The following is a 16,228-nucleotide window of genomic DNA, read 5'->3' as shown; positions in this document are numbered from 1 at the left end:
GTGAATAAACTATTAATAATTAAAACCTAAATATAAATAAATCTTCCACCAAGATGATGTTGGAAAATCACCTGGAAAAACCCCCAAGACATTTAAAAGTTACAGAGATCCCTTCCTCCCCAAAACTTGTTACAGGAAACATAAATGCCTTTCTGATATTTAACTGGAGGCAAAATATTTTTCCCTGCCCCAATACCTTCAGACTTGCCAGAAAACCTTATTCTACTTCCTTCAACCCTGAGAAAAGAAAACATCTGCCTGTCCCATCAGCTTTTAAGCATCTTACAGAATTAATTTAGCTTACATCTGGGAAATGTGGTAGGAAACTGTCCAAGCCTACTTCAGCAAATGAGAATCTTTTCTTATTAAATAAACAATATTTAAATATTTTTAAATACCATAACATGTTTCTCAAAGCTGTGAATGTCCTTTAGTTAGACCACATTTATGAAGTATCAATATATCTCTATGCACCTTAATATAATTTAAATACAGTTTCACTAAAGAAAAATGACTTTACTGAACATGAAGCTGAAACTCCTTGGAGTTTGCCATACATTAAATGTCAGCTTTATCAATCATTTTCATTCCACTTGTGAGAGGCATCAGAAAAAGCTACAATATTCCCTTAAAGGTATGATTCTTATTCATAACTGAGAACTTTCACAAATATTAGTATACTAATACTACTGCTTAAAATTTAATACATTCTTGATCTTAACCTGGAGGATGTTAGCACTTACTACTTCTCCTCTTAGCTCCATATAAAGAGGTGATAAAATAATACTTGAAAATGCTGTTTTTTAAACTGGCATACATAAAAATGTTTCCTGCATATGGCTTGTTGGTATGGTAGTCACTGCTTAATCCTACATCCATATCTGGAAGAATTACAATTCAGACTTCAGTAACACAAGCCAACCACAGGCAGCTTTCCAGAGAAGAATTAAAAAGGACATGAAGGGTCTTGCTGAGAACTGCCAGGGGAAGGAAAGTAAGAAATATATCTTGAATGTGGGGATTTTGTTTGTACATTACAATAACATGCTTATGAAAGTTACCCTTATTAGATATTTAGTATATCCAAATAAAGGTGAGCAAACTGCCTGATTAGACAAGTCCCTCATTACTCTGAATGGCAACTGTAACAAACAAGTAAATAAAATTTTTACAAGATTTCAGGTATGAACATAGAAGTTGATTTACACTGTCAAATTTCATATATGAAATTTAAGCCAACTTATAAAACTACCCTTTTAAAACCAGGCAGAACACCACACCAGGCAGTCCAGAGTCTCTTTAAATTTTAAATCCTAAGACAGCATTATGATCCAAGTTAATATTCTAATACGTATTTTACTGCTTTAATCTGCATTTAACCTGCTGTTCATGTCCTGATATTTTTGGAAGCTCTTTCATTATATTCTTTTCCAGCCCTAATTATACACGTGAAGCCTACTATAAAACTGGTGGCTTGTTATAAACTACAATGTCACCCCAAAACTGAACCAATTTTACAGACCAATACGAAGCAGGTTGTGTAAATTTTATATATTTTATATGCTAGTTACAAAATATTCAGTTTAGGTTTTATAAAGCCCTCTTCATTTTACTTAGTAGCCACAATAAAACAGAACTCATCAGGCAGGTGCACTCCTGACTGTCCTTATCCTAAAGAAAAAGGAGGTTTTACCTTGCCTCCCCTTTAAGGAAAAAGATTTGTTAGCAGCCTACTTTAGGAATACTCCATCCCTTTTTCCCACAGTATGTTCTGAAACTGTTTTCCAATTTCAGTAAAACCTCTAGAAAATTTATTGTCTTGGTCAATTTGTATGAAAAATGCTGGCCAGGGAAATGAAACCCTCAAATGGCTGCTCCCAAGAAGGGAAAGGCAGGCAGTGGTTTTTCTTTATTTCCTCAGAATAGCAGGATCAGGCCACCTGAAAGAAAACATCTCTACCAACTGTACTTCTTTCCAGGTCAAATGAAGGTATGAGGAGACACCTACTTCACTTAAGTGGAAGAAAGACTCGGGTGACTGTAGAAAAAAAATACATTGCTTTTATTCCCTATGAAGAATTTAAAAAAACCCTCTAAATTAATAGTATTGAATGTAGAGCAACTAGACTAACAGTTAACTACAAGCAATCTTATTACAACAATACATCACCTTTCTTAGTCACACTAAATTGTGCTTCCCACTTCCATTGAATTTTAAAAGCATATCTGTAGCTTAAGCACAAAACCCCTTCTTACACCTATTTGGAGGAAAACTGTCACCTGCTTTTAACCTCAGAGCCAAAAAAGCAAGACATTTTAATTCCAACAACACATCATCTGTCTCCTAAAGCACCAAACCAACTGAATAGTTCAACTTGCTAAAACTGCCAAATGCAATGCTAATGTAAGCTGAAATATAAAAGGCTTTGCTAATATTAATTTGTTTGAAGTATAACAAAGTTTTATATGCTAGCTAATCAATATATGTATTTGTAAAAAAAACCCAAAACAAACAAAACCCCAAAAAAGTTGTTCTTGAAGTTTCTTATCAACTTCTTTCAATTTACCAACTGCTATGGAGAAATATGACATTCTAAAAACACTGGACAAACATTCACTATTTGAAATTTTAAGTACTGAAGATAAATACATTCATATAGTAGCATACAAAAATCTGAGAATCACTTCTACACTTAAAAAGAAAATCAGAATGTTTAACCTCAAAAAAATTCACAGTATGAATTTATTGCCTTTCAGATATTACAAACCAGGGTTTTTTTATTGATCAGTATCATCAGTGTTAAGCTTCCAGCTGTATGCACACAAGGTTCCTGTGACTTATAAAATCTCAAAAGACCTCCAGAAAATCCTCCAGTTCTTTTTGGGAATAAGGAGGGGCAAAAACATGAAGTGGTGAATGAGAAGTAGAACAGACAATACATCTCTGACACTTCCAGGCACTTTCACACATAGACAAATTTCCACTTAAGATTTTTAGATGAATAAAGAACAAAGAACCATCCTTCCAGCAGCAATGATATAAGCTGTTGCCACAATAGCATATTGCTCAGTGACAATGAAAATAGCTCCAGATGGCACCTCTGCAGATTGCAGTCACAGGTATCCTTTGAAACCATTATCAGTAGTGCCTAAATGCTAGTTGAGTGAGCCATAACTAATGCAGAGCTCATTATATAGTCTTTAGCTAATAAAAAAGCCTATGCTGAAAAAAACTAGATCTAGGACCACCAGTAGTAAACCAGAATTTTGCCTGCATTCTTGTCCTAACAAAGATTAAAAAACACCCAAGTGTAAGCGTCCTGGAAGTGAGGGTGCAGATACAACAGCATCTAGCTGCAGAAAGGACAGGAAGAATAACATATGGATTTATTTGGAAAATAAAATGAGAAATTTAGAGACTGAAATATATCCAGTCTTGATCAACTACCTTCTCAAATGGTACAAGGAGGAATTGCCCTAAAAGCTTAAAAATACCACATTTTTTTATTCTAGCTGGCCCTTCTCATTTGTGATATGGCACAATGTTGAATGATACCACTTAAAATGTGCCCCCCAAATGACTGAAAACCAGGGTCATTACCTCAGCCTTCCATTAACATTTACCTCCAAAGATCTGTCTCATTTCTAAGCTCTGCAGGTGCTACATGCTTAGAAAATATAATCCTTACCTTACCACAAAGAGATACCTTGTTTGGAATCAAACACTAACACCTACCACAGAGAGGGTTCAGGATAATCAAAATACCCAAAACAAGCCCAACAACTGCAAGAAGGAGGAGGTAGACTTTGAAAATAGTAACTCCAGAAAAAGGTCCACAAATTGAAACAGCCTTTAAGAATGTTCAAGAAGGGCTTTGACAGTAACAACAAAGTACAGAACTTACAAAAATAAAAAACTCATAAAGGAGAACTTGTCCTGGTGTAACTTTGTAGTAAGGAATATGAAGGAGTTGGAGGTGAGACAAGGCTTTGAGGAATATTCCTATGGATGTTGCTAATTATCCAGCTACCCTACTTTCCAAGCTCAGGAAAAGCTATGACTACCACGTTAATTTACATATAAGCAACTAATCCAAGCAGGTTTTTTTTTTTCCAGAAATAACTAATGGTGTCTTACCTCCATCAAGAGCAAATAGCCAAGCACTGAAGTGTCACATGGACTACTGACAATGTTATAACCTTAACAACAGAACAGAGAAGGAAATCTGGACTCAGTCGGGTCAGATTACTTACAAAAATGACTCAGCTGATCATTAAATACTTGAATTGTAACTCTGATTTAGGCATTGCAATGTGTGCTAGAAACCTTCAAAACTGTGTTAAAACTCTTATTCAAAGACAACGGGATGCCTACTTGCGTTGTTTTGACAAACCTGGATAAACTTGCACAGTGAAGAAAGGATCTCAAAGTGGACTAATTTCTGGTGCCTCAGCTTTCATACACTCATTTCTATTGGATCTTCAGGACCTTCCTATTGCCTTCAAGACTTGCAAAAAAATCAAACCAGGACACAGTAACTAAGTTGTTATACCCCAACAGAAGAACTCTGATGACAAACTCAGTTGCAAAGCAGCTATTACATATTCAGTAAATGTTTAGAGATAGTTTGTAGAAGGAAGTATATTGAAAGCATTAACACACAAGCTGTTTGAAAGCTGTAATGTTTGATTGTTGAGAACAATTAGGATGAAGTATAAAAATCTGTAGCTCAAGTTGAGCTGGTATCATTGAATAATCCAATAGTAGACAGAGAGTGCTGTGTCCTGTTCTGGAGTCCCCAATGTAAGAAGGACACAGAGCTCCTTGAGCTTGTGCAGAGGAGAGACACTAAAATTATCAGAGGGCTGGAGCACCTCCCCATGAAGCCAGGCTGAGGAAGTTGGGGTTGTTCAGCCTGGAGGAGGGGAGGCTCTGAGGCAACCTTATAGTCACTTCCCAATATTTGAAGAGGTCTACAAGAAAGCTGGGGTAGAGCTTTTTACACAGGTGTGTAGTAAGAGGACAGGGGGCAATGGTTTAAAACTTGAAGAGGGGAGATGGGGAAAAAAGTTCTTTCCTGTGAGGGTGGCAAGATGCTGGAACAGGTTGCCTAAGGAAGTTTTGGGCTGCCCCCTTTCTGGAAGTGTTCAAGGCCAGGTTGGATGGGGCCTTGAGCAGCCTGGTCTAATGGAAGATATCTCTGCCTATGCAGGGGGGTTGGAACTAGATGATCTTTAAGGTCCCTTCCAACCCAAACCATTCTATAATTCTATGAATAAAAACCTATAGGAGTTTCATTACTAGACATTACATATAAATCTTAAGCCTGAAACACAAAGAGAAACCCAAATTAAGCTCATCACCTGTACAGGATTGAAGCAGAAAGTGGACATTCAACTGAAAAAACACTTAATTTAAATTTCCTAGTTTAAGCTTACTGGGAGATGTTTCCATTGAGAGTGGCTCCTGGACCATTCATAAAGGATCTGAGTCCTAGCACATGGTGTACATGGCAGAGGAGTTTCTCAAGGAATGCCCAAAGGGCAAGCAAATAAACTCTTTATCATTCAGCTTTAGGCCAAGACAGGTCTAGCAAGTCATCTTAAAATTCATAACAAGAAAGTTTAAGGTTCTCAAGCTTTTTGTAAGTAAAGCTCCCTGGATGCTAAAAGCTCCACTTCAGTGTATACTCAGAAGTACTTCAGATTTTCATACTTAGCACTCCTCCATTTAAATGACTCAAGGACCTGACAGGAATGCCACAAGCATCTTTATCATGCTGACACAATCAAGTTTTACACAGAACAGTGACTTCAGACATGTTCATTCAATAACAAAGCTGGATGGCTCCAGGTTCCCTCTTTTGTTCAGTAGCATACTGGGCAACACAGCAAGCTCTAACTTCCAGATGTGTGACTGTCACAAATCTTCTTCTCTTGAATTTGCAGTTTAGTCTCAAAATAAAATAAAACCTATTAAGAGGAAAAAAACCAGGCATTTCTTTCGTATAATGCAGTATAATAGCATGATAACTTGGCACAGATGTACGTGATCTACAATCAGAGAAAATGAGTGTAGTATTGTTCAACCAAACACATTTTCCTGAAAGCAACACTTGTCTGTCATTTTCCTTGGTGTCTGTCAGCTTGACAACTTACACTAATGTTTGAAACATGACTGAGGCAATGAAATGCCAACCACTGAAATTGTTGTGTAGACCTTAAATATAAAGGCAATAGATCTTAGGACACTTGGTTACATTTCATCTACTCTTATTAAAGTAAAACAGACACACAAGGCCTTCCAGTCTGTTATCTCAGAGCAGTGTAAGGTTCCTGACAGACGTTTCTTGGGGAAGCATCTACTTCTACAGCTCAAGGATTTTCTGAGTTAGTGGTTACATCCTAGCTCTTAACCCTAATGGACTGCCTGCCTCATGGTTATGCCTGAGTTCCAGATAAATATACTTTAAAAAAAAAACAACACAGCAAACAAAAAACAAAAACAACCTTAAGAATCCAATGAAAACAAGAATCTCTGACTCCAGCATCATCCATAGAACACTCTTAACACTCTACAAACATCCTCTTGATGGTTAAAAACTGAATTGTATGCACACAGAGTTCCCAGAACACTGCTTGGCCCACAGAAGGAAGTGGGGGTGCAGGCAGGCTGGTGTCACACTTGTACCAAGAATAATGACCAATTTATGCACAGCCTGCATGAAAAACACATTCCACTTCAGAGCCCATGTCAAACACTTTCAAAGAGTCCATTGTTTTCTTGACTTAATACCACTGTTCTCAAATATTTTAATGAGATTAAAACACGACACAGAAAACTGGTGACATGTGGAAAAGCAGTTATACCTCTCATATTTACTTTTTAAGACTTATTCAATTTTCTTTTTTTCTTTTTCTTTTTTTTAAAGGTAAGTGCTACTTATCTGTATACTGAGAAATTCAATTCTCAGGAGTTTCAACACATGCTTCTGAAGTCATTTCATGTTTTGGCACTGAATCACAATCTTAATTCCTCATGACAAATTTAAAAAAGATCCCATGGATATACCTACTTACACAGAAGTATATTAATTATCTGAAGTTTTTTATATAAAACATGTATACACCATGCCTCTGCTCCAACTCATACTTCCTCTCATGGCCTGTTCTTTAAGGTGTCAGAAGGTTAAAATTTCCCTTCATTCCACTACACATCAATTAATCCTTTAAAAAAATATTGCAGAGGTTAAAAAACATCCCATTTAAAATAGTAAAATCACTGAGACTATGTCTGACTCAAAAAATTTTGGTGGCAATAACAGCAACATCGTTTGATTAGTTAATGCTCAAAAATCCAAGATTGACAGTAAACTGATGAAAAAAGGCTGCTGACCTTGGAGGTGTCAAATCAGTCTCCCAGTTCTTCTGAAATTAAACCTGTTAGTAGCATGGCTTACATAGGGACCCTCTTTTATATTAGAGGCTTTCTGTCTAAGGTTGTTTTCTGTAATGTATTTGCTGCATCTGGAATGTAATGTATTTTCTTTAATTACCAACAGTCTATATGTTTACTCAAGAGTAATTTTACAACTGAGAAACTGTTGTAGTCTGGCAGTTTACACTGGGAATATGGATGTTACTTTTGCTGAATTGTTGGAAAAATATTATCACTGAACTCAGAAGCACCAAAAGTTTACATGGAATTTTGTCCTAGAGATGTAACTTGCATTTGAATGCACTGTAGGAATTTGCACTAGAGTTTTCTACAAGCAAAGTCCTTCAGCTGAAACACTCACTAATTGTCCACTGATTCTCAATATCTGAAAGAGCTGCTGCATCCACCTGTTTACTGAACAGTAAGAGAAAGAAATGCCAACAGTATTTCTGGCTTCTTATGAGCACAGATGATCAATAACAGATTCCATTACCAACAGCAATAACAAGACAAAGGAACCTTCTGGGTTTCAGCAGCTATGAACACTGAAAGAAACCCAAAGTTAAAACCAGAACATTTTCATAGCAATTAGGAAAGGCAACAGAGTAATTTCCACAAGGTTCTACAGTACCATATAGATCTTTCTTGCTTACACACAAGTTTATAACCACACTGAATCACAGCTCATGACTAGTCAGGGCTCAGAACTCCACACGCTATCAGTCTATTCCTGTCTTTCATTTTCAAGTCATGAAGACTTCAGAAAAAAAGAGATGAGCAAACCCAGCATTACCAGCACTATCACTGTCACAGAGAAACAAGTGTTATTTGCACGTGCAAAAAGTCAATACAGAGCCTACCTGCAGCTTGGAAAGGTACCAACCTATAAAAACCAGCTGTGTCAGATGCTCACAGAACAAGTTCTGTATCACAGCCTTATGTACACACAGCTACTTTGTTCTCACTGACCCCTCAAGATATAGTAAAAAAAAAAAATTAACATATTGTAGTTGCAGAAATCAAAATTTAGTCCAAAATTTAATTTCATCTGACCAATCAAAGGTCAGATACAACTTCTAAATTTCTAGTAGATGACATTTGATTTGGGTATCAACTTTGTAATTTGTCTTTAGCAAAGCAGAACCTCAACCTCTGAAATTTATGGAACAGTAAATGTAGAGAATATCAGCTAAAAATTCTCTCTCCACATTCCCTCACACCTGCATGGTATAAAAATACCAACATACTCATCTTCCATAGTTCTTTAATCCATTACAAACAGTGAACATTCCTACTTAAAAAACAAGTAGGGCTGCTATGCAGGGGATTAAGCTTTGAAGTGAAGCCTGCAGGTAGAGCTGGAGGTTTCCAGAAGTCATGCTTGACAATCTGCAACATGAGCTGCTGGGTAACCAGACAGTAAGAGCTGCCACCACTACCTTGATTCCACAACATCATTAAAAGCCAGGCAAACAGAAGTACCACAGGTATTTAAAAAAGGCTTTTTAAAGATGTCTTGTTATAAACAAGGCCAGGTTCAGAATAATGAAATCATGCCTTCACAATAAAAATTCATTTAATAAGTCAATTCTTCCTAAGAGAAAGTAAGTGTGCCAATTAAGCAAAAACCCTGTTACAGGGAAAAACTGCCAGCAGCACAAGTTATTTTAGCTGACATTACTTCAGAAAAAAGCCCACCATTCACCATCTGTTCTGGAACAAATTTTGAATGCTAAGAAAGTTTGCAACATCACTGATGAAAAGAAAGCAGTCAAGATGCTGAAGTTTGTTTTGCTGTTAAAAAGAACAAGCATCTAGGACAACTCATATTTCAGCAAGAACAAACAGAAAACAGAAGTTCTGCACATTTTATGAAAATCATTATAAAGAGTTACAGTAAGGCAGAGTGCAAGTGCAAGACCTGTAGAATACAACAGGAAACAACGAAAAGCTCCTTAAAAATTCTATGTGAGAAGCAAGCAGGCAAACTCCAGGCAGTGGCTCACAGTTTACACTCCATGTACTAAGTGTACACCTACAAAGCTTTATCCTGTTGCTAACAAGATCAAAACTTTTGGAACCTAGTGACTCTGACCACCTTTTAAAGAAAACTAACCATCAAATCAAACCCTTTCCTTCAGACAAAGAAAATACACGATAATGTATATATAAAGGATAAGGAAATACTGGAAACATTGTAAAACACAGAACAGAAATAGCTGTAGATGGCGTTACCAGAGATGTTATACACTCATGCACAACCACATTAGGATAAACAAGCTCTTCCAACATGTAACTCAGAACCAAAGTGCAACCTACAGCAAAAATAATATATAAAAAGTGATGATGAACAAAGTAAAATAAGAAATTCATCCACCTAAAGGCAATATTTATAATTTCAGAAATAGTAAGAAATTCTTTATGCCTTTCTACAAACTATTGGTTCTCACTTAGAAAAATCACATAAAATTTGACTTCTCCATGCTCAAACACACATTACTTCCAACAGGCAAAACTCACATGTGAACTGAAAGTTTATTTCACAAGAAGACTTGTTTAGCCAAGCAAAACAAGAAGTTTTAAAGTTTTAGAGAACATAACTGCCCTCTAACATCACAGAAAAAAAGGAGCTACCTAAGTCAAGGAGAAAAATGGCATAAAAATGAAGCTTTCAAATTTCACCATTCACCTAGAAACCAGAGGTCTGAAGTTTGAAGACAGCTTCTAAGAAAGAGCTACCTAACACCTCAATCCTCTTGAAATGCTTCAGGGGTTCCCAAAAGGGATTCTACCAACACTGTGAAGACAGGAGATGGCATCATGTATGTAGGGCTGCAATCCTGTCCTACCTTCCATATCCCTGTCATTTATCCAATGAGTATAATGAACCTTTCCATTAAAACTTTGGAGGAAGAAAGTACTCTCCCATTTCCTTCCAATTTTGTCTAACATAAAAAATAGTAACAAACCACACAGACAAAAAAAATCTGAGTAAAAACTATGTGAAATTTGCTAAACAATAGAAGATTAAGTATTCTATACAAGGTAACAATCTGAAGACTATGGGTTAGAACTATGTGGTCCACCACTGTGATAAAACTTAGACACAAACAGATGAACATTTCATTGCCACATAATTAACAGATTTATTTCTCCCCCATGTGAAACACAAAGTCAGTATGTCACCCTGATTTATGAATGAGCTCAGCATTTAGGGCATCTTTTTAACAGTCTGGAAAATAAAGCTTCAAAATCCCTTAAAAGTTTTTTCTTAGAAAAAACATCAAGTGACAGATGGAGTTTTAATATTTCTCATGACACCAGATGATGCTTTATGTGCAGTCGTGCAATACCTCTCAAATAGTTATTTCAAAACTATTCTAGTTTATGGTGCATAAATATTTGAGTAATTTATTATCAGTTATATTTTCTTAATAGAAGGAACCAGCAAGGACAGTTTAATAATGCTACATCAAAATTCTAGGTAGTATGCTGAATATTTGAGCGAGGACTCAGAGAATAAAAAAACTTAATGCTTTTTTAATGAACTTCTAAAACTACCATTTTTAGAGATACTGTACAAGCCTTTGCTTTTACAATAATTATACTGATGAGCTTAAAACAGTTCATTTCTACTTTACTCATGCTTTTCTTTCCTCTCTTTCCTTTTCCTTCCCAAGAACCTATTTACTAAGTCATTTATTAAGTCGCTTAAAGTCATTACCACTTGAAACAAATGCATTATACCATAGAAATCTGGGATTTGGTATTACAACACTGCTTTATCCCTCATAAAGCATCCCTAAATTTGTGAAAGGTTCAAGAACAAATCTTCAGACAAAATGGGCTATTTTCTTCCTAATCAGTTCCTAAATTCATTTAGAAATAACACTGTTTAGAACCAGAGTGGGTTCCTTCCTTAAAATATTCCTTTTCAATTTTTTAAAGTGTTTTGAACCCAGAGGAGATTGGGAACAAAATACTTGGGCAAGTACTTTTATCAAACAAGAAAAAGCTCTAAATGTTTATAGGAAATTTACATTCAAGATACTATTTTATGTCAAAATTGGGAGTGCAACTAGAAGTAGTGCATGAATTTGAGAGCGTTTAGTGCTGTCTATTTATCAGATTTATATAGGTATGCAGATGGCAAAAGCCTTAATGAGGACTCTACATCAGTTTTGTAGCATCTGTCCTACTTACTAGCAGATCAAAACAGCATTTGTTTGAGAGCTTTCAGCTCGCTTCTACAAAAGCAGACAAATATTGGCAAAAGATGAAAAAAAGGAAAGCTGTTTGAGGTTCTCTTTCTCATCTGTATTTGTAGCAATGCCCACTGACAGCACTGTAAAAGAAGTCCATCTCACTAGGCTAGGATGCTTCAACAGGAATGTCCAAGTCCAATTCATCCACTACTGAACAAATTCCTTGTTACTAATTACAGAGCAGGAAACAGCAATACTCCAAAACCTAGTTTTATTACTTCAGTTTGGTGTGTCTAGTTTTATTCCTTGTGATTATGAAATATGCCTTTCATAGCTAAACATAAGGCTAGCAAACATCTGAGTTATAACCAAGCAAAAAAACCAAACCACTGCACCTCCAGGAGAACCTGCCAGCAAAGCCTTCCCAGCACAGCTTGTTACTGCAGACAAATCCCTCAAACAAAGATCTCTAAGATCAAAACATGTTTTATCTTTTCATGGAAAAGCACCTCCATAATTCAATTAGTCAGCCAAAATGACCTTCTAGAGCCTAGGCCAGGCCAACAAGATACAAATATATATATATATATGTACACTATCACTTCCATAAAAAATGGGGTTTTTTTTAGCTTACCGTTACAGACTTCAGAGTCATCCCGTGATAGGTGCCCATGGTATCAATTTTAAAGCCTTCCGTTTCTGCAATGGAAAAAAAAAAATCTCCTGTAAATAATTGTGAGCATAGGGACATCATGTCTAAATGGACAGCACTGGGAATATCTTTTCCATGATTTTTGCAAAGAACACATCTTACTGTCAGCATTGGTTTGGGTTTTGTTCGCCACCCAGAATCTTGTTACTAATCAGGAAACTTCTGTTTTCTTCAGACAGAAATATGAGGTATTTCTGTATTCTGTAACAAAACTTTTCCTGCTGTGTGGAATTATTCAAATCATCCAGAGAACAGATAAAAATGTATATCTTTGTAAGAATATTTTACAATATGCCTGCAGTCTCAGAAACTCTCTTCACTACAAATAGGAGAAGTACCTCCTATTCCCAAAATGGATTCTAATGTAACATATTCAAGTCGTAGTTGTATTAATGGGAAAATAGACTTACTAAGAAACCAGCTTACATGCTGACTATAAAACTGTGGCCACTAAAAATAATAAATTCACTTTTGGAGTACAGAAGAGCACCCATGTCACTGTCATATAGAAAACAGCATCTGCATAAATTCACACCACCAGACTACAGTTGACAAAAAGGGTTGGTTTTAGGTTGATATTTTAAAGTAGTTTTAATCAGACTGAATTTATGCTGAGTAAGTGCCAGAAGCCTGCAAGTGCTCAGTGACTAAAGCTGCTGCCACTGGCCTGTTTGCTTCTGAATATTCTTCCTCTGTCCTATTCTCAGTGCCCTAAGAACAAGCTCTGCTCCTGAATACTGCCACGAGGGCTTGCAGCTTACTTTTTAATTTAGTAAATCCTGTAGCCTTGTGCATCCAATGTCAGCTGACTCCATCAGACAACAACCCAGTTAATTCATACTGAAAATGACATGGTAACCACCCATCAAACCATGATGGGCAAGCACTGGCCTACACCTAAGGAACTTCCAGGTTATTTCACTAGACTTGGGCAAAGGCAACAGATGCTGTAGAAAAATGGTTATTGAGAATTAGAAGATTTTTTGCCATTTAATATGCATAGTAATGGATCAGCACTAAACCATAACAGACCAAAAGTAATAGATTCAGGTACGAGCATTGCATTGAATCTACAAAAAGTCACTAAAAAAATATTTTCAAGACTGTAGATTCTTGTCCCTATAATGAGTAAATTAACTTAAACTGAAACCCAGACAACCCTGAAAACAATACAAATGCTCTGAGAAGTATCTATGGTTGCTCATCCCTTCTTCCTTAGATGACAGTTTATCATACACTGGTAGGAAATGAGGCAGAAAATTTTCCCAGACTAAATAACTCTCCAGTGCCTAGAAAAAGATACCCAGGAGTTGAAAACTGATCACACTCATCTCACCACAGAGACAGTTATCTGCTTTCTGAAAACTGTTTTGGGTTTTACCTTATCCCACCTCATCCCCTCAACTATGATACCAAACCTACCACCAGCTACCAACTGGAGAGGTCTAATGTTACTGATCTTGTTTTGCTTTCCAGTCACCTCAGCTTCCAGCCCTTCTTCATCTTGACTTCTCAAGGCCATCCCTCCCCTCCTGCCAGATTTAGCCTGCCTGAACTACACAAAGTTGATTCTGAGAAAGCAAAATGCAGGCACAGACATCTGCAAGACAGACACTAATGCTGCCTTCTCTACTAAAAAAAGAAAAGACACAAATTAGCCTAGCCTACACCTTTCCATCCAACCCCACGATGTAATTATGCATTAGTCTTAAGGGCTCACACAGATGAACTAAAGATATTGAAATTGCATCTGACCAACACTTCCATGGACATCAGTCTTCTCTGTTACTATCTATGTAGGTCACTGTATCTCAGCAAGGGGCATATTAATATTTCAGGTGGTGCCTGGAGCCTTTCAGAATATTTGGTAGAGCTTCCCTAAGTTGAAAAGATGTTTTTGCTGACCTGGAGTGACATAAATCAATGATGTATAATCTAGGCTGACAGTTGCTTTTGAATTTTAGGTAACCAACAAAGGAACCTTTCCCCTTTCCAGGCTGACCTATTATGGGTCCCTCCTGCCTGTGACATGGTGAATTTCAAACTATTTCAATGAGATGTTTCCTCCCAAACTCCAAAGAGTACAGACACCCCCTAGCAAGTGCAGCAAAGCAGCATCCCCCCTGGTACCTGGCCTGCCAGAGTTTCTTTCCTCTCAGCACAAATCCTGGTTATCCCACTGTTCTACACCTTTGTTCCCAGCTTCAGTTATTTCATTCCCCTGTACTTTTTTCTGCTTTTTTTTCCTAATAAAGCTTTGCATTCCTTCTCAGCTAATTAAAAAACCCTAACCCAAGTCTCTGTCAGCATTGCAAAGGGTATAACAGCCCCCAGAGCCAGCAGCACAGTTGAGAAAGTGAATCAAAAAGGAAAATGAGGAACCTGGCAGGAAAAAAATGCCTCTGTTCAGTAGTTTCATCTTTTGCAAAACTCTCCCCAGGTCTCTCATGAAATGTGTCCTGCTTCCTTTAATGAGCCACAAGAGCCACTAAACAGAGCTCTGGCTCTCAGTAGCTTCCTGCACCCTGCCATGTGCTGACCCTTCCTCCTAGCAGAATCAGCAAACAAAGCAGGAGCCAAAAGAGGCTCCTGTTGCCACAACCATTGGACCCTGGGCTCTGGCCTGCTGAATATTTCCAGCAGCTTCCAGGCCTTCCAGTGCTATTTAACAGCTGCTCAGGTAGTAAATAAAACAATTCTGATAATAAGCTAATAGTGGCAGAGTAAATCTAGGAGATGTTAAATGGCCAAAGTAGAACACAGGTACCCACTTACATTCCTGCAGTTCCTGCAGCCACTCTGAGGTCTGAGGGTCTGCTACTTGAAGATGGGGTGGGATGGGTAGAAGCAGCCACCTCCCATACTGCCCACCGGCTCTCTAATCTCCTGCCTCAAACTCACAAGCAACTGGTGAATGAGAGTTAAGCACTGACAGCTTCCAGATAAGCCCAACAACCCTCCTTTAACTAGTACTAGCACACTCTGTTTTCTCAAGCTATAGTTTATTAGACCATGTGATGTTCTACCACTCGGTTACTCACTTTTCTTACAGAAATTAAGATTGCTACAAGTGAGAGCCTTGCCACTTGCACTTATGTGCCTTTCTAGAAAGTCTCAGCTGTTTTGTACACTTGGCCACCCAGCAGTGCTCCACACAGCCTGGGCAAAGCACACAAATGCTTCTTCCATCACAGGCTCCACAGTAACAGCTGCATCCCCACTTCAAAACTTGCTGAAGGTGCCAGCCAGGTTAATGCAGCTGATTGTAAAAGACATTCAAGGACCAGACCAGAAAGTGGAGAGGCACTTCTTCCAGCACATTCTCCAAGGGCACTGGCTGACCCTGAAGCAGCTGCTCAAAAGCAGAGCAGGGATACAAGAGGAACCACAGGGCAGGGTAAAGAGAAGCAGAACACAAAGCAACCTGGAGCACCAAGGGATGTGCCCTCAGAATACATCAGCATAAATGCTTTACTGTGTCCTCCAAGAGCACAAAAGCAATGTTTCCCCTCTCCTTCTAAAAGCAACTTCAACCTGTGCTGCTGAGTCATGCAGCAGCACAGAAATTAAATACTAAAGTCTGGCCAAGAATTAGCAAATCCTGTGTCAAAAACCATAGTTTCACTGATGGTGTTATAGGAAGCAGTTAAAATTATAAGCCATCTACTAAGAAAAGGGTATTTAAGAAGAAAAGAGCCTATTAAATAAAAGCATCACAATAGCAAGACTTTGGACCCTTATTTTTAAACTTAGAATTAGATGCAGAACAAATGTTAAAGCTTCCTTCAGAGCTTTCAATACATCTGGATTTTTCAGTAAAACTACAACAAAATTATCATGCACTTTTCCTTTAGGCAAAGAGCAGCCCATGTT

At 37.5% G+C, this 16,228-nt stretch overlaps 1 protein-coding gene across 1 annotated transcript in view; it reads right to left on the bottom strand.

Annotated features, from left to right (window-relative positions):
• CDC73 (cell division cycle 73) overlaps window positions 1-16,228 on the bottom strand; it is a 104,175-nt gene that overhangs the window by 57,030 nt on the left and 30,917 nt on the right. Inside the window, exon 10 of the mRNA XM_030455116.1 lies at window positions 12,278-12,342. Coding sequence (XP_030310976.1) covers window positions 12,278-12,342 — 65 coding nt within the window. The remainder of the gene's footprint in view (window positions 1-12,277; window positions 12,343-16,228) is intronic.

The sequence above is a fragment of the Calypte anna genome, chromosome 8 (genome assembly GCF_003957555.1).
Source record: "Calypte anna isolate BGI_N300 chromosome 8, bCalAnn1_v1.p, whole genome shotgun sequence".
In the NCBI taxonomy this organism is placed as follows: Eukaryota; Metazoa; Chordata; class Aves; order Apodiformes; family Trochilidae; genus Calypte; species Calypte anna.
The sequence above is the reverse complement of the archived record's forward strand: the minus strand, read 5'-3'. Positions and strand labels throughout refer to the sequence as shown.